Genomic DNA, 24,985 nt, shown 5'->3' with positions numbered 1-24,985 from the left:
TTAAAGCACCGCGACCATGTGCTGCTTAATCAAATACCTTTTTTCGAATTAAACGCCATGTCGATCGAATCCCGTAATCCTCCAAGGAGTGGACTGTCCCTCTGCCGGCTCAATGCCGGGCCCTGAGGCGGGGTGCCTGGATGATGGAAAGAACGCGTTGATTGAATTATTTGCCACACCACGCCGATTACGGGAATATTGGCCAATTCTCGGATCTATTCTGGGCCGTCGTGCAAACTCCCAAAGCCGAGCCCCCAAAATCTGGCCAGCTATAAAATGTCTGTCCGTTGACAGAAACATCGTCAGTAGGCACAGTGAACGTGTCTAGGGCGGTGCGCGCCAGATTAACAGTCAGCTAGAGGACACTAGAACGGCGTACGAAGGTACGTATCTCGGGTAAATATTTTTTGTGAGTGTACAATCGTGTTAATTGTTGTGTGCCAAACTGCATGTTAACGGTTGCATCCGGTTGAATATTCGTCCAAAAAGTGTACAACACCTCGGCTAGGATTCGTGGTGCCCGACTCCAGGAACCGAACCCGTAACGTGATCACCAAACCACCGTCGCCATGGCGCATCATGACAACGAGACCGCCTACCGACCGGAAGCGTTGATTGGAGCGGACCAGTCTGGCACGCGGTACCTCGGCTGGAACGTGCCACCCGAGGAGCTGCAGTACATTCCCGACCACTGGTTGCAGTACCCGGAACCGGAAGCGTCCCTCCATTACCTGCTCGGACTTCTGTACATCGCCTTCGCTATTTTTGCGCTCATCGGCAATGGACTGGTCATTTGGATTTTCCTCTCGTAAGTGCTTCCCAATAGCGAACGACAGAAGGGCGGCGCGTGTCATTTTCCCTTTTTCCGCCCACCATTTTCAGTGCCAAATCCTTACGGACACCGTCCAACGTGTTTGTCGTCAATCTTGCCATCTGTGATTTCTTCATGATGGCCAAGACACCAATTTTCATCTACAACTCGTTCACCAAAGGGTTCACCCTTGGGCATATGGGATGTCAGATTTTCGCCTTCGTTGGATCACTAACCGGTAAGAGGGTTTAGCTGCACCGAGAAACTTGTGTAAGGTTGGAACCATAATGTGCTGTTTTATTTCTGCACTGACAGGTATCGGCGCCGGTGCGACTAATGCGCTCATCGCCTACGATCGGTAAGTGAAGTGATTACATTTTGAAAATAATAGTACATCGATTGGTTGGTTAAAAAAGAAATCATATGATGACTGTGATTAAAGTTCTTGAAAACAAATTTTTGAACGAAAATGCTCAGGAATTACTAACCAGTTCTGATGTGCAGCTGATGTCAATCTAGTACTCATGTTCTTGTTCATTTCTCACCCGTAGATACAACACCATTACGCGCCCCTTCGAAGGAAGGCTTACTCAGACGAAAGCCCTCATCTTTATCTTTCTCATCTGGGCCTACACCATTCCGTGGGGAGTGCTACCGCTACTGGAAATCTGGGGACGGTTCGTGCCAGGTAAGGGACGAGGAATAACATTCAGGATCTTTTGAAATTGTCTACAAGCTAAACACCGGCCCTTCTTTGATCATAGAAAAAACATAGTATTTTATTAGCAGCACTCGTGAACAACACCCCAGTAACGGTCGTGAATATTCGCTTCCTTCTGTTACGTTTGCTTTTTTCAACTTTTTGTATCTGCTCGGTTTTTGATACCTCTTGCATTGTCGCAAATGTTAGCTGTCTATTGAAGATTATTAAACGTTTAGTATTTCCACTGTAAAAATGTAAAAATCACTCGACAAACAAAATCATAACAAGAGTTGCAAGGAAAAGAATAACTCTAGCACGGAAAGACAATCTTCCTCAACCGGTTCCTATTTCATTTCACTTACGTGTTGAACTATACACGTTTGCTGGCAGTACAGTTTCTTCTTGCTGGTGCTACATTTTGCAAATGTGTCATGGAATAATATTCAGCAAACCTTCACAGGGAGCATCTATTTTAGGATGCATGCACTCTACATTCAAAAGAATTGTTATTCTATGATAATAGAACATTATCTAGTTCAATAATCCTCGCGAGGAGCCCCTGGGTTTTGTGAAAAAAAGTATAATGTATGGTATGAGTCCCCAGTGCAGTATGAAAATTAAATCTTCACGAGAATCTCTATCACACGTAAATTCCATTTCTTTTCAACAAATGATTATCGTCATATCATTATCCTATCGTCTTCTTTCTCCAATGTTATTTTCAAACGTGTTTCCCCACTGTTGGGACACGTGCATTGTAAGCGCAACGTTTAGCTTTGCGCGTGTTAGGGGGTTTGAACCGGGAATAGCATAGTAGTGTATATAATAAATGAGTCGTAAATGTACTTAAACCTATCTCAACCTAGATCGGCCTTAAGGATTTTGTGAGATGTCCGGTACGAGGACAGAAGTGGCTAAATGTCTTTTCACCTATCCCGGTGGAATCTCACGCTGGATCTCCTTTTTGTAACCGTGTCTTGTAATCTTGTTTTTATATATATATTTACCGAAAGATATGCAAACACACTTGCACACGTCCATTCAAATTCACGCATTTTCAACAACCTTTGTCACGCAATCGAAGTTATTATATCATGCTAATGATTGCCCTTCATTCATCCCCGTGCAAACACACATACACCACACATACATAAATGATCGACACACGCAATCGTGCAATCCTACGACAACGACAAAGCAAGGCAATTCAAATTCATGACGGATCGATTGTTGCTCGGTTAATTTGCTCGTGTCCTTGGCTCCTTTCGTACAGGATGATTTTTATAGAGACAAGATTCAACTAATAGATTAGTTCGATAGTGAAAAGTTTAGCAAATGCAAATACGTGAAAAGTAATGAATTCTACCACACCAGGTGTATCAAATCAAAACGCAAACATTGTATTCCATTGTAGTTATTTCTTTAAACAACTAGCATCACACATCGGATACGCAAAGAAAATATCTTATCGCATAATAGCAGAAAAAAATTGTGGTCCCCAAACCACCCCTACCTCCCTATCAGGTAAATCGCTCCCTTTTTGCCCCCTTTTACACAACGGAAATAGTTACATTGATGCCGAGATTACCATTGTCGGCAAAGAGTTGTGCGATTGACGTGTCAAACACCAGACAGTCCGAGTTGAGAATTGCACTGGCGACTCCCTCGTGAATCGAACGGGGCATCGCTTCCCAGGTGAGCCGTCGACGGTTCCCATTCAGCTCCAGCCGGTAGGCGAAGTTTTCCGCTTCCTTCCGCGATCCGATTAGCTGAACAATCGCGTAGAATTGCTGGTGACCGTCGTACTTTTCCTGCTTCTCCAGGACGAGCATAAAATGATGTCCAAAGCAGGACTGCATCATCACCCAGTCGACGGCGCCGGGCAGGTTGATGTCGGTGGCCAGAAACACGATGTCTTCCCCCTGCAGCGTGGTGATGCTTTTGTGTGACATCATCAGGTGCGGCATAACGTAGTCGAGCGATCCTTGCCATTTGCAGGAAGCACCCGGACAGGGGCACAGGTACGGGCGGAACTCGCACACCTCCTCATGCTCCGCCTTCTCCGTGTACACGAGCGAGACGGTGCAGCCGTGGTTCGAGTGCTTGCACGGGAACTTGACGTTCGAGGCCACCTTCTCCATGGCCAGGTTCCGTATGTTACCGAGCGAGCCACGGCAGGTCGGGCAACAGGTCAGCTTGGAACGGCAGCTTGTGCACACGAGATGACCGCTCTGGCACTGCAGTATCGGTGGCAGTACATAGTCGAAACAGACCGGGCACTCGAACAGCGAGGCAAGATCAGCCGAGATGCCACTGTCCGAGGCACCGACGGATGAAATCGAAGAATTTGATGATGACGAACCCGTCACCTCACGGCGCTTCGGATTGTTCAATTTACTGGACATATTTGAGTTGTGATTTGCTGATGCCACCGTTGAGACGTCGTTCGTCGGTAGGATGATGTGTTTTTCGAATGCCACCACAAGCGCGTGACCACTGTTTTACGATATGCACAACTTCCAGCCTCTGTTGGACGGAGGGAATTTCGATTTGATGTTGGTTGGTAGCTCGATTTTGATCAACGCCTGCTAGGATGCTCGGCTTGCTGTTCAGCTGTTGGCTTTAGCGTCTTGCCACCTTCCAGGAAAAGCAAATCATAGGTGGCGAGATTTATTTACCACCTTCGCACAAGCTTGCTGCGATCGCCCATGCACTGCTCAATAAACTCATGCACAGCCAGCTGATTGGTCAGCAGATATTATTTTATTCTACCCACAGAAAAATAGAATTCATAATCATCGAAGAGATTCTGTTTCATCGCTACTTTTCAGCGCACAATCCTGCAGGTCTAATGTCGTATGTTACTTTACTTTTTTTCGCGTACGTAACAAACGTATGCACCACCTCGAACGTAATTATAAACAATACCACTCTTCACTCGATGAGGGAAGCTGTAGAGTGTGATTTTCTCGATTGGCTGTTCTATCGATGCAGCGTTCCACAATCTATCCGCTTCACTTGAACACTTTGCACGGGACAGTTTGTTCTGGCAAGCAAATTGCACGGATTTCGTTGATGTTATTTTTCACCGAGGCTGCTTGTAGAGATTTTATGACCCGACACCACCACCGCGAACTATGCGATCTTCTACTATACTGACGTTGCTGCTGCGCGATGAAGATGTTTCATTCTGTCATTCGTCAACATGGCGCTATGTATTCTAGTTCATTTCTGCTAGTTAAATCATATCGAGTGCGACATTACGATTTTCAATTAGGATACATTACTTAATTTCCATTGCATGAGTCGCTTTATTCATACACCTAAATCATATGATTCGTTAGTTTACTACAGTGGCTGAACAGCAAAACAATTCCATCTTTATTGTAAACAATGGATTCTATTTAGTGCACCTCCGTCTAACTTCGCACTTTGTGCTTCACAAGGTGCTTACAGTGAAGTGAATTGTGATTAACAGAATTTCACATGACAATTTGACTAGTTGAATCGAATTTTTGCCTTTCATCCTAACGTTGCAAATTTTAAATCGGGTATTCCACGGATTAATCTTTATAAGAATTCAAAAATATTCACAAAATATTCAACTGCTATCTATTTATTTGCAGAGGGATTCCTAACGGCTTGCTCCTTCGATTATTTGTCATCCACCTTCGACACTCGTTTGTTTGTCGGTTCCATCTTCACATTCAGCTACGTTCTACCGATGAGCCTAATTATTTACTACTACAGTCAAATAGTTAGCCACGTTGTGAATCACGAAAAACAGCTCCGTGAACAGGCGAAGAAGATGAACGTGGAATCGCTGCGATCGAATCAGAATAAAAACGATGCTTCCGTCGAAATCCGTATAGCAAAGGCTGCGATCACCGTCTGTTTCTTATTTGTTGCATCTTGGACCCCGTATGCTGTTCTCGCATTAATCGGTGCCTTCGGTGACAAAAGCCTTCTTACTCCAGGAGTTACGATGTTCCCAGCATGTGCATGTAAGTTTGTTGCCTGCTTAGACCCCTACGTGTACGCCATCAGCCATCCGAGATACCGCATCGAACTGCAGAAGCGTCTACCATGGTTAGCCATTACGGAAACGGTGCCAGCCGAAAATGCCTCCACATGCACGGAGCAAGAAGCACAGACAACAACGCAATCATAAAATCCAAACTGAAAATTAAACCAAAATGTATCTCTCCTAGCTTGGGGCAGGTAGGCAACACTTGAGCAAGAACAAAATGGATACTTCAGCCACGTCAAATGGACCCGAGTACGGATACTTCTATTCGAAGTAATGTCTTCTTATTTTATTGCTTTATTTGTCAAAATCATAAGAAAAACATTGAATAATAAAATTGAAACGCAATCTTGAAATGTCCGTTTTTCTAATCCCATAAAACATTCCGAAAACATTAGCTGGTCAATTTTGAAAAAGGAAAAGTTCATAACCTTTTATTCTATTTCTTCTTTGAAAGAAATCATTTCAAGGTTTCTCTGAGTTTTGAAAGGAAACTAGGCTTAGGATACACAGTATCATTATCTAAAGTACAGAAAATACACAATTCAAGCCATCAGATTCAGCCGTTCGTAATACCGTGGGTTACCAGACTCGAGATTCGAACTCATGATCTCTGGCGTGGGGTAATCTAGCGCTACTGCAGCGCCATAGTTTCAAAGTTTTACTCGAAAAAACATATTGTTCAGTATAGGTTGAGCGAATAAGAAGCCGTAAGCTCAGTGCTGGTACCATCTTAGCAAAAATCCCAGCAATATTGAGTTTGTCATTGCAGACGACCCGAAGGCAGCGTCCACACGGCATCGTAGTGTAGCGATTTTGACACTCCGTCGTAGTGTAAATGATGGTCGAGAGGCCTTTTTTTTTTAATGTGGCACGACATCCCCTAGTGGGACAAGGCCTCTCTCCGAAGAGAGTTTGTGTGACCGAAAGACGGTATATTATAGATCGGTGGTCAGCCGTTCGTAATACCGGAGGGTGCCAGACTCGAGATTCGATCCCACACCTGTGGTGTGGTGTTTCCTCGCGCTACCGCTGCGCCATGGGCACCCCCGAGAGGCCTTAGCCACGACCATAAAAAATAGTTGACACTGCGATGGAGTGTCAAAATCGCTACGCTACGATGCCGTGTGGACAGCCAGGAACAATTCGACCCTGAAAGTAGACGGGCGTATCAGGGGCGTACGTTTGGTTTGATGGAATATATTAATACGAGATCCCTAAATCGTGGTCGGACCACGGAAGAGACTCACCATTATTAGGCTTATTCCGTGCGTTTTAACATAATTATCCATTAATTCTCCAAATATATCCTCAACAACATGGCTTAGCAAATATTTATTTGATGGTTGGCATAAGTATTAGAAAGCTAATTTTGAATCTTGAATGCTGTAGTCTGTTATTGATGTACATACCTCACAAATCTTACCTTTAAATATATACCTGGTGCAATACAGCTGTCACAATGACAACTCACCGTCTATCATTTTCCGCGTGCGACAAGAATTAATGTAATAGAATCAACATCCAAGAAGGCTCATCGTCTCAAAAGATTTTTCATATTTGAGTACATTTACATACTGTTTCGTACCTGCATTCATTTGCACCATTAGCTAGAGGAAATGGTAAGATCTAAAATCACAAATTGAAGATCAACAGAGATAATTAGTTCATTTCCACAGGATGGGAATAGTGAAATGGATCCGAAAGACGTGGTTGCGCTCGAGGAACGTCTGTATTCACAATTTCATCATTCGTACGAAGTAACGTCGACTACGGATGGACCTTCGAGTAGCAGTGTAGATAATGGCCCTTCGCGAGTCGTTACGAAAACGTCGGTTGTGAACAATGCGCAATCGGCAAATTTGCAACCCAAAAGGAAACGCTATTGGGGCAACACGGATGGATCAGACGGTGGTCATATGCCATCACAAGCAAAGCCATTCCATACCATCCAAACGTCATTGGTACCATCGGAGCCTACACAAAAAGATAGCAATAATTCTGGAGGTGTGCCGAGTGAACCTAAAAAAATGTACTTAACGCCTTACCAATCGTTGCTAGGAAATACCTTACACAACTACAAGGAAAATAGCATTATCCTACCAGCAGAAACCAATGCAGCCCAGGTTACAGATGAACTAACCTATTTGAAAAAGAATCCAGCTACCAATAAGCCCAAACCTTCGAAGAAAGTACAGAGAGCAATGCCCCCCAAAAGGAACAATCAATTATCGCAACAACCGGTGCAAAAAAAATTTGCCGGATTGATGAAATTGGCGGATAAAAGCAAAGACCGAAGGGAAAGATTTGATGTGAAAAAAACCAAAGCAACAGCAACTCGTCAACGCAATGCTCCAAGGGTTGTGGCGCAAATCTTCCTTGATTCGTCCGATGAGGATTCTAAATCCCGTGGCGTGGTTTCGTATGATAAAATCAAACAAAGCGAATCTATGGCACAGTCTGACGAGGAGACCGATGATGTTGTAATAGTACCATTGCCTGAACCGCCGAAAATTTGCATCGAGTCTAGCGACGATGAGGTGGCGCAAGATAGCTTTGCCTTTCCGCACGCCAAAAAGACGAAAAGGAAGGTCGCGGCGCCAAAACTCAATTCGCCACGTTGTGTTAGTCCTTCGAACAGTTCAATAATGTCGGACGATTTCATTGGTCTTCCTGAACGTTCGCGATTAAGCGACAACCTTGCTGAAAGCATCCCAAATGACGATGAGTTAGATTGTTCAATTGACGGGAAACGTGCTGGAGATTCTCGCAAAGGAAAGCAGAACGCTCTGCTTTCACGAGATCAAAGAGCTCCGTCCATCTCGTCGGATGGTACGGTTTGTACAAGTAGCGATACGACCGATCAAGAAAAGCGCCTCCAGGAATCCAATAAGGGTAATTTGTCGCCAGTACGCCGAGACAGCAGTACCGTTGCGAAAAAGGCTGATCTAAGCAGCAAAAAAGTTTCATCACAGGCGAAGGGATCCAAACACCCGGACAAAACGCCAATGGAGAAATTAAAAGATCCATCTACGATCTCCTCACCGAAAGAGTCGGTGAAAAAAGGTTCATCTAAAAAGGCTTCTTCCACCCTGCCTGCCAAAGAGGCGGATGGATCCAACGCAAGACCAAATTGTAAATCTCCAATAAGTGTTGCCCTAGAACTGGCTCGCAAACACTTCGACACGGACAATTCGTCCGACACTACAGTACACGGTACAAAAAAGAAATCGAAAAAAGATCGTCCATCTGATGTCAACCAATCTGCCTCGGTTAATCAAGAATCGATTGCCTCCAAGGGCGGAAGTAAAAAAAGCCCAACGACACGAACAAACACTACCTCCTCTGATGTTGATAGCATGTATCAGTTGGTTTCAGCTGGGTCAAAAGCGAAACGAAATACGGATCGTTTGGAGCTTAGTTATGATAGCGTGTCATCTGAAAGTGACTACGAACTTACAATAAACACTGGGCCTAATGACAGCTTGCAGACTAAAGAAAAAACAGCTTCCAATGCCCCGCTGGAGAAGGACTCCTCATTAAAACATGCCTCCGCCAAGATTTTGCCAGAGCTGGAGAAAATGGGTGCCGTTTCCTCGGAAAGCGATTATGAGGAAAGCTTCGTGCACGCAATAAAAAGTACGCCGAAGTTGCCCCCGAAGGAAGGAAGAAAGCGAAAACCCAAAAGAAAGCAATATAATTCGGAAAATTATTCCGATGAAGACTTCGCAAGCATGTTAACAGACATAGTGCGTGCCATTTCGGATACGGATGCGGAGGAAGAGGAGAATGAAGAACAGGAACGCCAACAGCAGCTAGGTAAAGAAAATTTCCCTAAGGAAGCTTCTGATAGCGTTGTTACCAGCAGCACAGTCGCCACCTCGGAGACCGCTAGTGAACCACAGAAAAAGAGTACCAAAACTGACGGTCCATTGGCGAAGAAAAAGAAACGATCTAATGATATTTCGCTTGAACATGTCGCTGACGTTTCGCATTCAAGTAACCTAAACGATGCAGACCAAACGGCAGATGAACCGATAGATAACGCAGTCTCTACAGCCAACACTGCAAAAGTTGTCGAGCATGGCTATCAATCACCGAAAAAGCTCACCAATGTCGATCCAGGCTCATCTAAAAAAAAGAAAAGATTGAGTGAGGCGGTTACAACCAGCAATACCGATGTGAGTCAGCGTGGACCAGATGATGTAAACCAGAGTGCGGAACAGAGCATGGTCTCCGTTGTAGAACAAACAAACACCACTCAAGATCGGTCGCAGGTTGCTAAAAATCTGCCAGATTGTGCCTGGAACGAAGAGATGAAATTATTCTACAACGACGTTTGGGTGGATGAAGATTTCAATTTGGCTTCAGTAATGCAAAAGATGCCACGTAAGTACAAATACATTTACCCTTATATCATGGTGTACTATCCAAAGTAGTGTCATATACAATGAAAACGTATTGTTTGCTGACCAGAAAAAATGTTCATTTGCAATCTCGTTGCAGGGGGAAGAAAACACTGGGAAATTATGCAGCAAGATCTGTATCCGAGTCCACCCCGTAAGCAGCCCATATGCCTAAAATGTGGCGAACAAGGTCACATGCGGTTCAAGTGTCGAAACCCTCCGAAACCGCCCGTTTGCTACATGTGCGGTGAACAAGGCCACCAAGAGCCACGATGTCCTAGAACAATTTGTTTGAATGTAAGACGATAATCAACCTTCTCTCCTTGTTCCGTTGGACGTTTACTACATATCGGGATTCTTTTCTTCTTACCCCTTTCAGTGCGGCGAAAGGACGCGCAATTTCGTGCGAGGTTGTAATGCCTGCGCCAGGGATCTCAATATGGTTTGCAAACTTTGCGGTGTACGCGGACATGGGCAGCGGGTTTGTCCGGATCTGTGGCGCCGGTACCACAGTACGGTAAGTATTTGAACTAGAAGGGAATGATTAAATCGGAGGCAATTATCATGCCATCCAGATGTCAAGAGGGCACTTCCTCGTTCAGTATGACGAAGGTGGTTTACAAAGTTCAACCCACAGCGTCTCGTGACCATAATGCTAGCAAAACGGATGGAAGATGAATGCTTGTAGCTACGGCTTTGGAGATGAACATGTGTAACAATGATTTTTCAAATCCAACGAAGTTGATTGATAAATCGTTCTTGAACAAGTGTCAGGCAAAGCAATACCATTGGCATACATTAACATAACGTTCGAAAATTCCGAAGCATCGAATATAATGATATTGCCGAAATTATATGAATAATCTTCTTTCTTAAAATTAATGAAGACACGGTATTGAATCGTTTAACCAAAGACAACATGCTGTGGTTATAAGGGCGTAAGGGCGTAATAACGGAAAGATGTGTAAAATTTCTTCCTATTGAAAAGCATGATACCTTATCCTAATTTTAAAGGATTGGAAGCTGTTATAAGGAATAAGTCCTTCTTTGGCCATAGGTATTGAAACATGTAGATCAATCGAAATGTCTGGAGGGCCCCGATTATCCCACCACTTGGGGCCCGGAATGGATTGATACGCTTCTGGTAGTCTTAGAGTTTTGTTTGACACTGTGTGAGATGTGCTTTCGTTCTTCTCCGTGAAGCGATGCCTAATGCTTTCGGGCCACCTTCCGGCCCGGATGATCCGGCAGCTGTTCTTCCCTCATCCATGCTTGCGTTATCCGTTACATGTGGCTGATGGGTTAAATGGGCATAAACACCCACAGAAAACTAATCTTGATTTCTTCACCGTTTTGTTCTCCCGCAACTCGTGGTGCAATTTTTAGACGGAAGATAACGTACCGCTCAGGGGACAGTATCACATCAACATGAAAACGAAGTACTGCTGCATCTGCTGCAAGCAAGGCCACCAGGCCCACGCATGCACCGCGGCGTATCGCATTTTCGGTCAGGCATTACCGACGATTCACATCAAGTCTTACCTGCCGGCTTACCGGGGATACCAGCCGCATAACGAACGAAGTCAGTCCGAACCGGAAGCTGGTCCGCGCTACAATCTGTTCAGTGACCAGGCAAACGAGTGCGAACTGAATCTCCACGATCTTGCGGAAAACCCGAACGGATTCTACTATCGATTTGTTAAATCTTCCGGATTGATAGAAAAACAACAGTTACGTATGAATCAAGAAAGAGAAGCTCAATTCAAGGTCATCTCTCATTTGCAAGAACAAAACCACCAGCAACACCAATGTCATCAGCAAGAACAACAACAACAACCACAACATGACCAGGAACAGCGCATTGAGGATAGCAGACCGATATTCCATGAATCACTAAACGAGTTTAAAACCCAACAACAAAATGCTCCGGAACAATTTCAAAATGAAAAGATCCCAATTGATGTTCAATCTGCTATGCAAACTGAAGATTCGAACTATAGTTTTTCGGTACTCGCAGAAGAAGCAGAACTGGTAGAAAAAAATAACGCCCCGCAAGAGCCTGTTGAAACGAATCTGCAACTGGATCACCCTGATGTATCAAGTGTTGAATCGGGTTTGCAGACCGAGAGCGTTGCAGCATCATCGATGCCCGACTTTATTCCGCTCAGTTCTGAGCCATCTCCGCCGGCACACCCAGCGACGCCAGCAGATGCTACGGAAAGTTCGGACGTAACGGACGGGAAAGTGTACCTTACCAAACAGCACGCCAAGGCACTGCTCTCGGATCGTGGTAGCATTTTTGTGAAGGAGGCAGCCGAAAAGCATTCACTTAAATTATCCATTACCTTCGAATCGGTTGGGAATGTACTGCTAATATGCGGTACACCGAATGCACAAGATCTATTTCACACAGAGTTAGTGCACTTTCTGGGACAAGGCGATGCAGATACTGTAAACAAAGCCTTGATTGCACAAAATGCAATACCCCGGAAAGTGAGAAAGGCATTGTATTATGTGACCGAAAAGTTGCTGCAGCTAACGAATGCTTATGGAGACGTGAAGGCACTGTTCAGCGCATACGAATCTGCTAAACCGAACGATAAAAAAGCACAAAAGCTGCGATGCCAGCTGAACATGGTGCTGTTCGGGCAGTTTGGCCTACGTGAGGGTAAAAAACATCTGGGTACGCTGCGCCATCACGTGTTGCAAATGATGAATTCCAAGGATACATTATTGGACCCGAACCACCGTAATGTTATCTGGGAAGCATGTATGTACATATTCTCCACGTACGATCACACCGAGTACAAAGAGTTAGTCAACGAATATGAAGAGCTGCGCCGAACCAGTCAACTTCATAAATTTTCGTGGTCCGACTTGCAGTTTCAAGAGTTCCCTGGCGGCTTAAGTTTGTTATGCCGATTGAGCAAAGATCCTGCCCTCTACGAAATGTATGCCAATCCAGGGAATGGATCAAACAGTAGACTACTTTATGATGAACAGGTCCCGAGTGCCAGAGAGGATATTTTACTGAACACTTACGATCAGACGATCGACACGGACCGGCTCAACAGTCTCGATAACGCTACTCGAGACTTTCAGGACGACCAAACGAGCCCTGCGATTCCGGACGTACCAGTTGATGAAAATCAATTCTGTAGACATGGAAGGCATGGTTATGCTACCCGGCAAAAAAGAAGTCAATCGGAAGGAAGAAGCCAAACGAGCCCTGCGATTCCGGACGTACCAGTTGATGAAAATCAATTCTGGAGACATGGAAGGCAATTTTATGCTACCCTGCAAAAAAGAAGTCAAACGGTGAAACCAGGAAAAGCTTTGCAGACAATTCAACAAATACACAGACTGATGCGTAAAGTAGATCCACCGAATAAGAAATTCATGTCGAACCATTTGAAACATCTGGAGAGTATGATGCCGATGTACAACGGACTGTTACCTAACAGAGAAATGCATCAACTATTTAAGATGCGTGCCGCGCTGAAGAAACACCAAACAGAAGTAAAACGTCGCGCCAAGGCAATGCGTTTAGCGAAAAGCTACACATATTAAAAATAAACTCTGCAACGGGAAGACGCCATATAAATTTGTAATAACTTGGAAGAAAGCTTGAATTTTCTTTATTTTTCAAAACATTGCAACACTCCGATTATCCTGAAAATGCTCGGCCGTATTTTAAGATGTGCGCAAAAAACAACACAAGTCACAATGAAGTAGAATATTTTATGTGCGGGAGATTTGATGAATTCGTCAGTTAAGATCCCATCAAGTGAGAAATATATGTAATCCGGAGAACGGAGAATTACATTTTGCTTTTCATCATGATTTGGGTTCATTAGTTTGAATAAAAATGTTTTGGATGGATGAAGAGTTGTGATGGTCAAAAAATAGAAAACATAATGAGTGAATACTTGTTTTTTTGATGATATACGAGGGCTGACAATAAAGTAAGGTCTCCAATTTTTTTTTTTCATAGAAAATGACATTTATTTACAAAAAGCGATACACCGTTGGAAAGGCCAAGGTCTTGGCTACTTTTCTACATAATCGCCATTTTTTTCCAACACCTTGCGCATCCGCACGATGAACTTGTCTATGTCGGCAGAATACCACTCTCCGTCCGCCTCGCGCAGCCAGGTGTTGACCTCTTTCTGAACCTCCGCGTCACTTTCAAACTTCTTCCCTCCGAGATGTTTTTTCAGGGCGGGGAACGTGTGGTAGTCACTTGGGGCCACGTCGGGACTATAGGGAGGGTGATCGATGATGTCCCAGCCAAATTTCTTGAGCAGGTCAAGGGTAACGTTGGCTGTGTGCGGGCGCGCGTTTCGGCACCCATCGGGCAGAAACTTTGTGATACTGCAAGTTGTTCACAAGGATATGACGGATTGTTTCGCTGCTACACACTCCTCTAAGCTTCTCTTCCAAGTCCCTAATTGTCGCACGGCGGTTTTTGAGCATTTCTGCCTCCACTGCTTGAACAATCGCATCCGAGACCGACGGTCAGCCACTTCTCTCCTCGTCGTGAACATTAGTGCGCCCGGAGTTGAACTCGCGGCTCCACTTACGCACGTTTTTTATGTCCATACACTTTTCCCCGTAAACTTCAACTAGTTGACGATGGATTTCAATAGGTGTCACCTTTTTCGCACTTAAAAAACGTATTACAGAACGCAATTCGCACTTGGACGCTGACGCGAGGGGTACCTCCATCGTTGACGGCTGCTCAGCCAAGACTGAGCGGTCGGGGAAGCCTCACCCAGCAGCAAAGTGGTAGTGGGGGAACCAGGAACATTTCAAGAAATGAAAATTGTAAAATTTATAATGTGTTATTGCCTGGCTTCTACAAACTACATCCAGTCACAAATCATTACTTGTCTGCTCGTCGATGTACTGTTCATCGTAAACGGCCGTAGTGCAGGTTTTCGCGTGATTATTCTTTTGCTACCGTGTAGGAAACTCCTGTGCACAGTTTGGACATCGTATCTCCTGTCGCTGATACGTTTGAGCAGGAAAAAGAAAGTCATTAGTCCTATTTGCTAACCTAACGCGAATAATTCTTTCATCAACTTACGCGCATCGCTCGAAACTGCCCGATCAGCAGTCCGTCGGTGGGTTTTACGCGAACGTTCGTGTGCTCCCCATGAGCCAGCAGCATGTGTTTGTTGTAGAAGGACTGATACTTGAAGTCACGATTGCAGCAGATGTAGTTTTCGCTACGGTAAGTGGAATTGGGAAAAAAATATCACCAGCCTGCTTCGATTTCTTGTTTACAGCGAGTCTCCCCTCTCATTGTGCTTACCGATAGGTGATGCAAAGGTGATCGTCAAATTCTTTCTGAGTCAGGTTCGCCCCTAAACAGATTCCACACTGCAGCTCTTTCGGATTACTATGATGGGTTTTGTGTTCTCCATCCGAAGCGAAAATTTGCAATCGAATAGGTACGGTCACACGAGACGAACCCTGCGCGAATTTGGACGCTCGGCGAACCTTTTCTTGAATGTGTTAGTGAATCGAGTAGAGTTCGCGAACCTTTTTCGAGCAGAAAAGGTTCACCGATTTTGGTGGATAGCACGAACCTTTGCCGCGAACCTTTTTGACGTTCCGTTCGATTTCCCCATTTGTTTACAATGCTTACTTTGATTTATTCTTACCAACTATCAATGAAACTACATCAAAGGTTCGTTACGTGTGAACGCTGAAAGGTTCGGCGAACCTTTTTTTGGCATTCGTTTGTAATAGTGTGCGAAAGGTTCGCCAGCAAAGGTTCGTCTCGTGTGACCGTACCTAATGCCATCTCACACGTGTCACACATGTAGTCCCGGTGTGTGGATCGCTTGTGTTGATTGAGTTCGCGCTTGCCATCACTGGCACCAGCAAATCTTCTGGTTGAGGCAAGCAAATGAGACAAACGTTTGGAAACTCTTTTAAACGAAATACAGTCATGGTGTTCGACTTTTCGTGCACGGAAAGGCCAACGTCTATGTTGTTGTTTTTTGGTCGCTGCTGCAAGATCAAAATATAAACAATCTGGCGTAGAATGTCAAGCGTGCCGTATTGTACAGGGTGACTCGAAAGAACATAATAAACATTAGAAAAAACGATTTTCAGGTTGTGAATCTACATAGACTAGTTTCCAATATGAGAGCAAAAATACTTAAGATTTTATGAAATCATATCTGCTTAGCCGATGAACTGGAAAGTTTAATCAGTCAGTTGTACAAAAATCTCATCAAGGACAGACACTAGAGACATATAAAATTAAAAGATCTACTATAAACGAATAAATACAACTTGAACTATTTTTCCTGTAGCCATGTACCTATGGCGGATACTTTATTACCCGACAGCACTAGGCTACAATTTTTCTTAATATTCCTGGTTTTTGTAAATCGGATTCTCTGTGTTGAATGTGAGAAAGATAATGGTTACTTGTTGCGCACTGCAGCAGCTTCAAAGGTTCAGCCACTTTAATCCACCCAGCGTAGGTTTGACAAACCAATAAATAAATTATTTCCGTACGAATTTACAAATCCACCGGATTGGTTTGTTGATAGAAAAAGTCCTCCCCAAGTCACTCCGTTAACCCTTGATGGCATGCAGACGTCGGTTAAGATCTTCAAATTTCATTATTTTGCGAATGAAAAAGTCACCGTAACGGTGGGACACTTTGGTGTCGGCGATGTGAATCATGTCCTTGTCGATGTAGAAGTCCAACTCCGAGCCGGACTGGAATTTCCCTTCCAAACCACTAGCTCCCTTTGTCCACACGACGTTTTTCATCTTGTGCTTGAAGCAAAGCAGGCGGGTAAGTAGATTCTCCAGCTTCTGCTTGTCGACCTCGTCGCGTGGCAGGTGGTCCATGAACGAGGCAAGCTTCATCATCGGCAGCGTCGTGTAGAGCTTCAAGTAGGAACGAATCGTCGGTAGTTCCTGCTGCTGACGCACCTCGTCCATGAACACGTTGATTTGGTGCTCCAGGGCCTCCTTCACGTAGTCCTCGATCGGTGCGTCCGGCGGCGGGGGAACGGGCGATACGAACTTCGGACAAGCGAAGACGAAAAAGTTGCGGAAAACGTCCAGATCACCGCACTGCATCTTGTACATGTTGTCGTGGTAGTTCTTCTCGCGCAGCACCTGCTGGAGGGATTCATCGACGCACTGTGGGTGCAGCACCAGACAGATGGCAAGCAGGTGATACATCTGATCGGTCTGCTTGTTAATTTGATCGTTCTGGTACGAACGGGCGCTGTACAGCTGCTTGGTGCGCTGGATGTACAGCAGGATCGAGGAGAACGTACGGATAGCGTCCGAGTAGCGACGCATCATCATGTACGCGAAACCGACGTAGTACGACGTACTGATCTGGCACGCCGGAATGTGCGAATACTGGCTCTTCTTGTGCAGCTCGATTGGCTCCAGCACTTTGATCGCTTGATGATAGTCTCCCAGCAGCGAGTGCACACGCAGCAGTCCTACCAGGCTAAAGTATCCCAGCATCTTGTAGAACGAATGGCGCCCAAATTCACCGGCGACCTCCTCTGGGTCCTTGCCAGCAGCGGCGGCCTCCAGCTGGTCCTTGATTTTCGACATCGACACGAGCGAATGCAACACGTTCAGGATGCACAGGATGTTCCACACCTTGCTGTTGTTGTTCAGCAGCATGTCCATCTCTTCCTCCGACTTGTCCGTCAGCCGGGCCCGATACTGGGCAAAGTTTTGGAACTGATAGACGAACTCGTCGATCAGCTCCCAGAGCCAGATGTCGGGCAGCTCCAGCTGTACCGGTTCCTTCGAGGGAAGAATGTAGTTGAAAAAGTTGCAGTAGTTGTAGAACGAGTTCAACCGTTGCTCCAACGACGGGCCACCCTGGATGCGCGCATGCAAGTGGCGATAGTACAGCTCCTTGTACAGAATCAAGAACAAATTGTCATTGTCCACCAAATGGGCCACCTCATCCTCGCTTGGCCAGGCCTTCTTCTCGAAGTGCTGCTCGCTCAGCTTCGGGAAGGTGTTTTCGTACAGATTTTGTATCTCGTACACCACACCATCCTTGATGACACTGCAAAAGTACACCAGGAACTTCTTAACGTCCTCGTGCATCGGGAAATAGCCGCGATCGTAGATGGGATCCTCCGGCATTCCCATCTCGTAGCCGTACTCATCGTATCCCTAAAAAAAGTGGAACATTTAGGTTATGTTTTCATTGCTTTCTCGCACAACAGATTTGAGTCATCAGCACGTGAAATTCGGGCTTTCCATTCGCTATACACTTACGCCTTCCCACACTTCTTCGTTGGAATACATTTCGGAATTCGGACGCAAGGGATTTCGATGCTAAAATTGAGATTTTTCTGCTGAAACACCAAATCACACACCGACCGAAATCAATTGCTACAGAAAGAGGTACGCTGGCGCTGTCAAATTCTCGATTGACGCATGCAATCAAGATTGCTGAAGAATGATCAGGTGAAATGGTAAATATGTTTTAGTTTTACATACTAATACCTTTTTGATAAGTACCGCCACAAATGGAATACATGATTCATTTTACTATGTTTTAACCTTTTCTCCAAATTTTAAGCCATCCGCTGTCAAATTGTTTTACCAATCATGAAACCCTCTTGAAGCGTTTTTTGCTCGTGCTGAACCATCGTAGACCGCGGACTAAGCAGCACGTTCTGTCACACCACTTCGAGGTACCACTTTCAAAGTGAAACGTCATCTCGTGTAGACTTTGTACTCGGTACACAACATAAGAAATCCTACTTTTACGCATGGCTGATCAGTTTTGCGTACGATCATTCACATCATTTTTCCACAGCCAGTGCTAGAGATTAGCTGTAATAAAATACAATTTCAACGACCATCATTCGACCTGCTGCTAACAGCTGTTCCATCAAGTAGTGCGATCCAAGCACCGTGTTAATGCGGTGGTACAAACAAGTGATGTAAGTTCTGGTTGGATTATTAGTTTGGTTGGGCTTTTATTTTTGGAATGCAAGCGGGGCTAAAAGCTGGACGGGTGGCATCATCTCTTCCGATTCGCTTTTCTTTATTATTTCTATTCGCCGCACACCTATGCTTAGGGCTAATGGGAGTGTGCGTATGTGGCTGTGTTTATTTTTAAGTTTACGCCAATTTTGCAATTCACACATCGACTCCACAAAGATAGCGGGCGAAAGGAAAGCGTGCAGTTTGCTTTATACACCTGTTGGAAGGCATCGTATGATTATTAGAATTTTTTCTTTCGTGTTTATCTGGCAACATAGACCACCAACCACCGGCACCTCGACGCACAAATGGCAAACAAACGAAGGCCAATCCACACACCAACCTCTGCCGGACCCGGAAATGCAACCCGGCCACAGATGAACTTCCGGCAGGGGGTTAACGATACGACCGCACGCAGTGAAGCCAAAGGCACCCGGCCGACCGCAACGCCCACCTCGATCAAAGAGGTGCTCACCATGATGGTGCTGCATGTGTGCAAAAAGATCATCTTCTTCGACACCAGCCTTAAAGTTCCTTTGTACTTGGGCTCTTTGTTCATCGTGTCCCTGATTGGGGATTTCCTGCCCTTCCCCAAGACCTACCTCGCGCGAACCGACAATCTGTTCAACGTGTACTTCGTCAAACTCGGCTGGGCGTGGACGCTGCTGTTCTGCTTGCCATTTCTCGCCATGACGTCGGTTACACTGTGCTGCGGCAACAGTCAGCGCCTGTTGCGGAATCACATGCCACGGCTCGGCATAGCAACCGTGCTGTGGTTCGTGTGGACCAAGTTATTTAACATCATCGAAACGAGTTACGGGCGATGTAGTGCCCGTGGATTTGATGCCAAATCGAGCTGCCTCAAGGCGGGACATCTGTGGAACGGATTCGACATTTCCGGCCACGCGTTCATCCTCATTTACGCGAGTCTGGTGCTGATGGAAGAGGCCCGTCCGATCATTGGCTGGGAAAGCATCAAGGATCTGCTGCGCAATGAGGAACACAATCGCAGCAGCAACGATAGCTCGCAAACGTCCAACCCACTGAAGAGTCTGAAGGATGAAGACCTAAAGACTTTGAAATATTTCTACAACCGGTTTACGCCTACCATTCGGTTGCTGTTCGTTGGCATGACGATGCTACAGCTGCTGTGGGATGTAATGCTCGTGGGAACGATGCTGTACCATCACCGCATGGCGGAAAAAGTGCTGAGTGGCATCATAGCCGTCGTGTGCTGGTTTGTAACGTATCGTGCCTGGTACCCAATCCCGACCGTGCTACCTGATCCGGTCGGAAAAGGCCTTTTCAACTACCAATCCATCACGCGACCGGAAAGTGGCCTGCGCCGAAGGGCCAGTCTCCTTCAGAATTCCTCGAGCTCAGCTTCCGGTACCGGTTCCGGTGGCCAAAGTTTGGGAGGCGGTGCGAGCAGTAGTAAAGAGATTCCCCGATTTATGGGAATGCCATTGTACGCCGCCCGGCAGCCCTACAATGCTGGTTCGAGTGCGGCCGGGTCCGGTGCTTCGCCACTGGAGACAGGGAGGGAACCACAGGGAGCAGCGTTCGTAAGTAGCCATATCTACGGATCGCGTGTAGGATCTACCGGGGGAATTAGCAGTAGTAGTAACAACTACAGTAACGCCGACTTTAACCATCCTTCTTATGCGCGCTATCGTAGCCGATTCGAACGTTTCGAATCATAGTATGCCTTCGTCTTGTTGAAGTCACTGTCCTTTTTTTTTGCGATAACTTATGTGTGCTTTATGGTTGTGGAATGCTGTGTAAGTGTATCTAAACCTTCGAACGATTGTCATTGTAAAAATGAGTGCAAAATTGCTAACCAGCTGGCGTCGGGATGCGTACAATATGCCAGTGTTTTTGTGATTGTAAAAATATGTATCATATCATCTATATGGATGACTTGGATGAGTAGACAAAAATCACTTAACATCATTTGTAACTTATACCGAATTATTTTGCCTGGTGGTAGGTGGTAAAGCAGTACCAACTTATTTATTTATATTTTCTCCTTTACTCTGCATCATATCTTTGTTTCTTTTGTCCTGTGTCATTGAACTTTTCCTTAATTTCCACTTAAACTTTCTTCGCTTACAGATCTAGTGAAAATCGACAGTTAAATTTAAGCGTTACCTGACAAAGAGCTTCCAAGGATGCCTGCCTATGCTGAATCAAAGCTAGATTTAAATGTTCTCTAAAAACCGCTAGCAGGATTGCGTTGATAGTGAAGGCCAGACAAAAGAACATGAGGCTGTTAGGAGATAGTGAGAACAACATGTTGTTATTGAATCGTCTCGAAATTGTGTAAAACTATTTGTTTCCGTGTGTAAAGCACGTGTTCCGTGTACTGTAGTGTTTTCTGTCCGGTGTTTAGGTATCAAATTCTTTATTCTTCGTTAAATTGTGGTTTACTAGTTTTTAAAAAAATTCTAAACAGAAAAATAATTATTTTTATCTTCGGTTTAAAGGTTACGTTTATCTACTTATGGAAACTTTTGTTGCAAATATTTATTTGATACCGTTGGTTCATTTTCCGTTTGTATGTCACAAAGTTATGTTTGGTTTATATTATTCTTTTACGGTTTGTTAAATTTGCCCAACGACCAAATACACGATTTTGGTAAATTACTCGTTTTTAATTGTTTCATGTTGTATCACACCGAATGCAATTTGATTAATGAAAGTTTTGATGTTGTTTGTGCATGTACTGTTGTTGTTGGTAAGATTAACTTATTAGCCCTAAGTTCCGGAGAAGAAAGGTTTATAAGAAGAATTCAAACAATTATACAGTTCATTCCACAAGAGAAAACATTTTACAAAGTTCATTATTTATAAGAACGATTCTCTGGCCAAAGATCGAAAAAATAGAACAGAGTTGGTAGAAATTCGTCAAAATGGTTGATTTTTGTAAACAAAATGGCAACAAAACTGTCACACTCGTGTTCAGTTATATGTGGCAACAAGAAAATCTATCTCTTCAGTAGAGTGGAGCTAATTAGAACGGACGAGACTGCCGCCAGCCCTGCCTTATACACGGGTGGCATATTGATCCAAACGGTGCGTAAAATCGACACCTTCGACGGAAGCACATCCTGGAACGACGGTTGTTGGCAAACTTTCGCAAAGTAACGCACCAGCTGGGGACGTTTTCGGTCCGCACCCCAAAAGCGATCCTCCAGTCCCAGCACGTACAACCTGTACAGCAACGTACCGAGGCAGATGTCGACGATCGTGAACACTTCCGTACCGCACAACCACTTCTGCTCGTTGTCGTCGATCGTCGCTAGGTATTGCTCTACGTTGTTCAAAAATTCGTCCAGTGCCTCGAGCAGCTTGCAGAAATATTCCTCACTCGCAATGATGCCACGTTTGCGCTCGTGGAAGTCGGCCTTTTTCGAAAGGCCTTCGCCGAAAGCAGGATAGTTGGCCGCGTAGGTCCGTAGCCGATCGGCAAGCGTACTTTCCCGCGCGATGATCGTTTGGCGCACCGGTAGGATGAAGGGAAACTTGGGGCTGCCCGTGTGCTGGGGATGTAGGAAGGAACCGATGGTAAGAACACCAATCGGAAGGCTTTCGATCGTTTTCCGGAAGCCGAGCACTTGTTTATCGGCATCGTTGGGCATCCGAAGGGATTTTGCTGGAATAGAACAAAACATTTATGGATCGCAATATGCTATACGCTCCTTCCACCGTAGGGTTACTTACATTTGGGGAAGTTTTCCTCCAGATAGTCGAGAATGCGACTCGAACCCGGCACAATAAGTAGGCCGTTTTGTAACACGGGCAATTCAGCACGTGGGTTTAGCTCGAGAAACCATTCGGAAAAGTGTTCATCGTTCGTCACATCGATTTCGTACTTTTCGAAGGGAATGCCTTTCACGTGCAGTGCTTGCAAGACCTAGGCGAACAACAATCGACCATAGAAGAATAGCAATTGATTAGAAATATTTGAAAAGAGAATTCCGCAACTGTTGCGTGCTTCTGAATGCGTTATCATTGATCGTAGACTTTGAGACAGACTACGAAGAGAAGATAAAATACCACGTATCTACGTGAGTCCTGAATATCATGTTTACTGACACTAAGACTGCCAGTACACAAACGGTGAGACAACAAGGTGGTTAGATAAACGAAATGCAAGGCCGGTGACGCGCGACGAATCAGTTCGTGCCGTCAAATGTGATATGCACCACATGATCATACGATCGGTCTACAGACCGACACTATGGTTAAATCGCAAGGTAAATAACAATTGCACTCCCAGAGCTACGTTTGCCAGTGTTGGAACACTAACGTGTTGGAACTAAAATAGTATAATTATCGAAACTTGCAAAATAACACACGTGCTTGCTATGATGTTTAATGGTGACATAGCGACAACATTTAGATTGCTTGGATTTAATTCTTTCTAATACGATCCATGAAATCGAGTGCTTCTCATTCATTCAAACTCAACGCGACATTTACATTTTTTCTAGGATGCTTTCCTAACTGAAAATTTCAGATACGCCTACACCTATTTTCATAATTTAAAGATAATCATTTTTGACTGCTTTCGTCATGACGGTTGCCAATTACGCAACCACGGTTTATGATATTCCCGCAAAAGAGGACAATCATAAACGCTCACTTGTGCATGCATTTAAAAAAAATATCAAAATTATTTCCGCCCTTGGTCCAATCTAAAGAACCACTTGGATTGTAGCAATTGTTCGTGTTAATAGTTTTGTACACAAAAAACATCACAACTTACCTTATGACAAAAGTAGCTATACTGGTTGCAATATAGTACCAAACCATCACGATTTGCAATGCTGGGACGTTTAAAACTTTTATCGGACATTTTAGTACGTTTCTCGCGAATGGATCACGATACCGGCGAGGCAATGCGTTATAAGTTACTGTCTGTTTTCAATGAGACGAGCTTGCGACACTATTTTCTGCACACCGTTAGCAACGCATCACATGCCCTGCTATCATGACTCCGCGCGAGGCAACGTACGTCAACGCCGGGTTATTTGATTTCCACCGATGCCGTCGGTGCCGGAAAGCTTAAAGGGTAAGTGATTTGGCTGCGAATGCCACGATTATGGGCAATGCTTTTGATCCCGGTCGGCAGACGGTGACGGGATAACGAACAGTGCCAACTACGATCTGATTATCGTGCGCTTTAAACCACTACTGCTGTGGGTGTCTCGCCATCATCTGGAGCGTAACGATCGCGGAAACTTTGTTTGTTTTTTTTTGCCACGGTCGTCAGCTGTTCTAACGGGGATGGTTGTATGGTACGGGGTAGTCACTACCAGTTGGATGAAATGCGAAAAAGATCGTCCTTTTAATAAGGCGGTCCGAAGGTAGTCGAGTTGTTCGCTTTCGGATCGGATCTTTTCCTTGAAAACAACGTTTTCCAAACGGTAACGATCACGGACTAGGAATTTTGCAAATTTTGGGAACGTATAAACTAAGATAACAACCCCCCCTCAACCATTTTAAAGTCAATACGCGTGATGCTCCCATCCAACTGCTAAATGCACAAGACGTGCTTTCAAAGTGACGCAATGGACTGTGGAACATGAGATTTTAGCTCCGATGTGGTCGTGTGTGTGTTGAGTGAAGCCATACACCCCTTCGCACACGTGACTGAATGAAGTCGTTTTTTTTGTAATAAAATCAATCCAATAAAGGCGCTTCCCAAAAACTCATGCTGTCGTTGTTCACGTGTAAAGCTGCTCTAGGGGCAATGCTCATTATCTTTTTCATAATCATCTTCGTGCCATTTGCAGAATAACTCCAAGCGACGAAAAATTCTGGACATCAGACACCCATCGGGTTGATTGGACGACATAGCAGAAGATTAGGATATTTTATCCGGCCATCGCACATTTGGCGGTATGGAGTTTGTAAACAAAATCTCATCCCAACTGCAAAATATAAGCAAAAAACCTTTCCCCACCCAAACCGTCCATATTTATCATTCTTTGGTATTGCACCGTATTTCATCGTAATCCGAA

The 24,985-nt window shown here is 44.9% G+C and overlaps 6 protein-coding genes across 9 annotated transcripts; 2 read left to right on the top strand and 4 right to left on the bottom strand.

Moving 5' to 3' along the window:
• Positions 1 to 305: 305 nt before the first annotated feature.
• Positions 306 to 13,739, top strand: LOC131263107 (uncharacterized). Of its 2 annotated transcripts, XM_058265261.1 has the most exons (10): positions 306 to 383; positions 490 to 808; positions 883 to 1,049; positions 1,127 to 1,169; positions 1,363 to 1,499; positions 5,141 to 5,622; positions 9,381 to 9,930; positions 10,048 to 10,244; positions 10,327 to 10,464; positions 11,334 to 13,739. In XM_058265261.1, exons 2-10 carry the CDS (start codon positions 570 to 572, stop codon positions 13,515 to 13,517), a joined length of 4,137 nt encoding a protein of 1,378 aa, XP_058121244.1. In that variant the 5' UTR covers positions 306 to 383; positions 490 to 569; the 3' UTR covers positions 13,518 to 13,739. The 2 variants fall into 2 exon arrangements, with proteins under 2 accessions (XP_058121244.1, XP_058121243.1); XM_058265260.1 differs by lacking the exons at positions 306 to 383; positions 490 to 808; positions 883 to 1,049; ... (1 more) ...; positions 1,363 to 1,499; positions 5,141 to 5,622 and adding an exon at positions 7,048 to 7,163 and having other exon boundaries at positions 7,221 to 9,930.
• On the bottom strand, positions 1,574 to 4,791 carry LOC131263110 (E3 ubiquitin-protein ligase sina). Its single transcript, XM_058265263.1, has one exon. It carries the CDS (start codon positions 3,917 to 3,919, stop codon positions 3,065 to 3,067), a length of 855 nt encoding a protein of 284 aa, XP_058121246.1. The 5' UTR covers positions 3,920 to 4,791; the 3' UTR covers positions 1,574 to 3,064.
• A 985-nt stretch (positions 13,740 to 14,724) lies between the features above and the next one.
• LOC131265210 (uncharacterized) lies at positions 14,725 to 15,777 on the bottom strand. The gene is made up of 4 exons (XM_058267472.1): positions 15,750 to 15,777; positions 15,265 to 15,457; positions 15,037 to 15,178; positions 14,725 to 14,957 (listed from the first exon to the last, which is right to left on the bottom strand). Exons 1-4 carry the CDS (start codon positions 15,775 to 15,777, stop codon positions 14,907 to 14,909), a joined length of 414 nt encoding a protein of 137 aa, XP_058123455.1. The 3' UTR covers positions 14,725 to 14,906.
• Positions 15,778 to 16,252: 475 nt separating this feature from the next.
• On the bottom strand, positions 16,253 to 18,370 carry LOC131266900 (eukaryotic translation initiation factor 3 subunit L). The gene is made up of 2 exons (XM_058269587.1): positions 18,240 to 18,370; positions 16,253 to 18,134 (listed from the first exon to the last, which is right to left on the bottom strand). Exons 1-2 carry the CDS (start codon positions 18,267 to 18,269, stop codon positions 16,545 to 16,547), a joined length of 1,620 nt encoding a protein of 539 aa, XP_058125570.1. The 5' UTR covers positions 18,270 to 18,370; the 3' UTR covers positions 16,253 to 16,544.
• A 357-nt stretch (positions 18,371 to 18,727) lies between these two features.
• LOC131267541 (acyl-coenzyme A diphosphatase FITM2) lies at positions 18,728 to 24,921 on the top strand. 3 transcript variants are annotated; one of them, XM_058270446.1, is made up of 3 exons: positions 18,728 to 18,913; positions 19,235 to 20,521; positions 24,758 to 24,921. In XM_058270446.1, the coding sequence occupies exons 2-3, from the start codon at positions 19,265 to 19,267 to the stop codon at positions 24,806 to 24,808; spliced, it is 1,308 nt and encodes a 435-aa protein (XP_058126429.1). In that variant the 5' UTR covers positions 18,728 to 18,913; positions 19,235 to 19,264; the 3' UTR covers positions 24,809 to 24,921. The 3 variants fall into 3 exon arrangements, with proteins under 3 accessions (XP_058126429.1, XP_058126430.1, XP_058126428.1); XM_058270447.1 differs by lacking the exon at positions 24,758 to 24,921 and adding an exon at positions 21,072 to 21,933; XM_058270445.1 differs by lacking the exon at positions 24,758 to 24,921 and having other exon boundaries at positions 19,235 to 20,659.
• On the bottom strand, positions 21,826 to 23,817 carry LOC131267543 (ganglioside-induced differentiation-associated protein 1). The gene is made up of 3 exons (XM_058270448.1): positions 23,728 to 23,817; positions 22,680 to 22,872; positions 21,826 to 22,611 (listed from the first exon to the last, which is right to left on the bottom strand). Exons 1-3 carry the CDS (start codon positions 23,815 to 23,817, stop codon positions 21,944 to 21,946), a joined length of 951 nt encoding a protein of 316 aa, XP_058126431.1. The 3' UTR covers positions 21,826 to 21,943.
• Positions 24,922 to 24,985: the final 64 nt, after the last annotated feature.

This window comes from Anopheles coustani, chromosome 2, assembly GCF_943734705.1.
Source record: "Anopheles coustani chromosome 2, idAnoCousDA_361_x.2, whole genome shotgun sequence".
Classification (NCBI taxonomy): Eukaryota; Metazoa; Arthropoda; class Insecta; order Diptera; family Culicidae; genus Anopheles; species Anopheles coustani.
This window is presented reverse-complemented; position numbering and strand designations above follow the sequence as displayed.

Bases quoted from the DNA above. Each gene is read 5' to 3' on its own strand.
- LOC131266900 (XM_058269587.1), bottom strand. From the start codon at position 18,269: ATGTATTCCAACGAAGAAGTGTGGGAAGGC. The intron at 18,135-18,239 runs GTAAGTGTATAG...CACTTTTTTTAG, and splicing joins ACGAAGAAGTGTGGGAAGGC to GGATACGATGAGTACGGCTA.
- LOC131267541 (XM_058270445.1), top strand. From the start codon at position 19,265: ATGGCAAACAAACGAAGGCCAATCCACACACCAACCTCTGCCGGACCC.
- LOC131265210 (XM_058267472.1), bottom strand. From the start codon at position 15,777: ATGTGTGACACGTGTGAGATGGCATTAG. The intron at 15,458-15,749 runs GTACGGTCACAC...AACACATTCAAG, and splicing joins CACGTGTGAGATGGCATTAG to AAAAGGTTCGCCGAGCGTCC. The intron at 15,179-15,264 runs GTAAGCACAATG...CACTTACCGTAG, and splicing joins CACCTTTGCATCACCTATCG to CGAAAACTACATCTGCTGCA.
- LOC131263107 (XM_058265260.1), top strand. The intron at 9,931-10,047 runs GTAAGTACAAAT...ATCTCGTTGCAG, and splicing joins AGTAATGCAAAAGATGCCAC to GGGGAAGAAAACACTGGGAA. The intron at 10,245-10,326 runs GTAAGACGATAA...TACCCCTTTCAG, and splicing joins CTAGAACAATTTGTTTGAAT to TGCGGCGAAAGGACGCGCAA.
- LOC131267543 (XM_058270448.1), bottom strand. From the start codon at position 23,817: ATGTCCGATAAAAGTTTTAAACGTCCCAGCATTGCAAATCGTGATGGT. The intron at 22,873-23,727 runs GTAAGTTGTGAT...TTGTTCGCCTAG, and splicing joins ATAGCTACTTTTGTCATAAG to GTCTTGCAAGCACTGCACGT. The intron at 22,612-22,679 runs GTAAGTAACCCT...GTTCTATTCCAG, and splicing joins GGAGGAAAACTTCCCCAAAT to CAAAATCCCTTCGGATGCCC.
- LOC131263110 (XM_058265263.1), bottom strand. From the start codon at position 3,919: ATGTCCAGTAAATTGAACAATCCGAAGCGCCGTGAGGTGACGGGTTCG.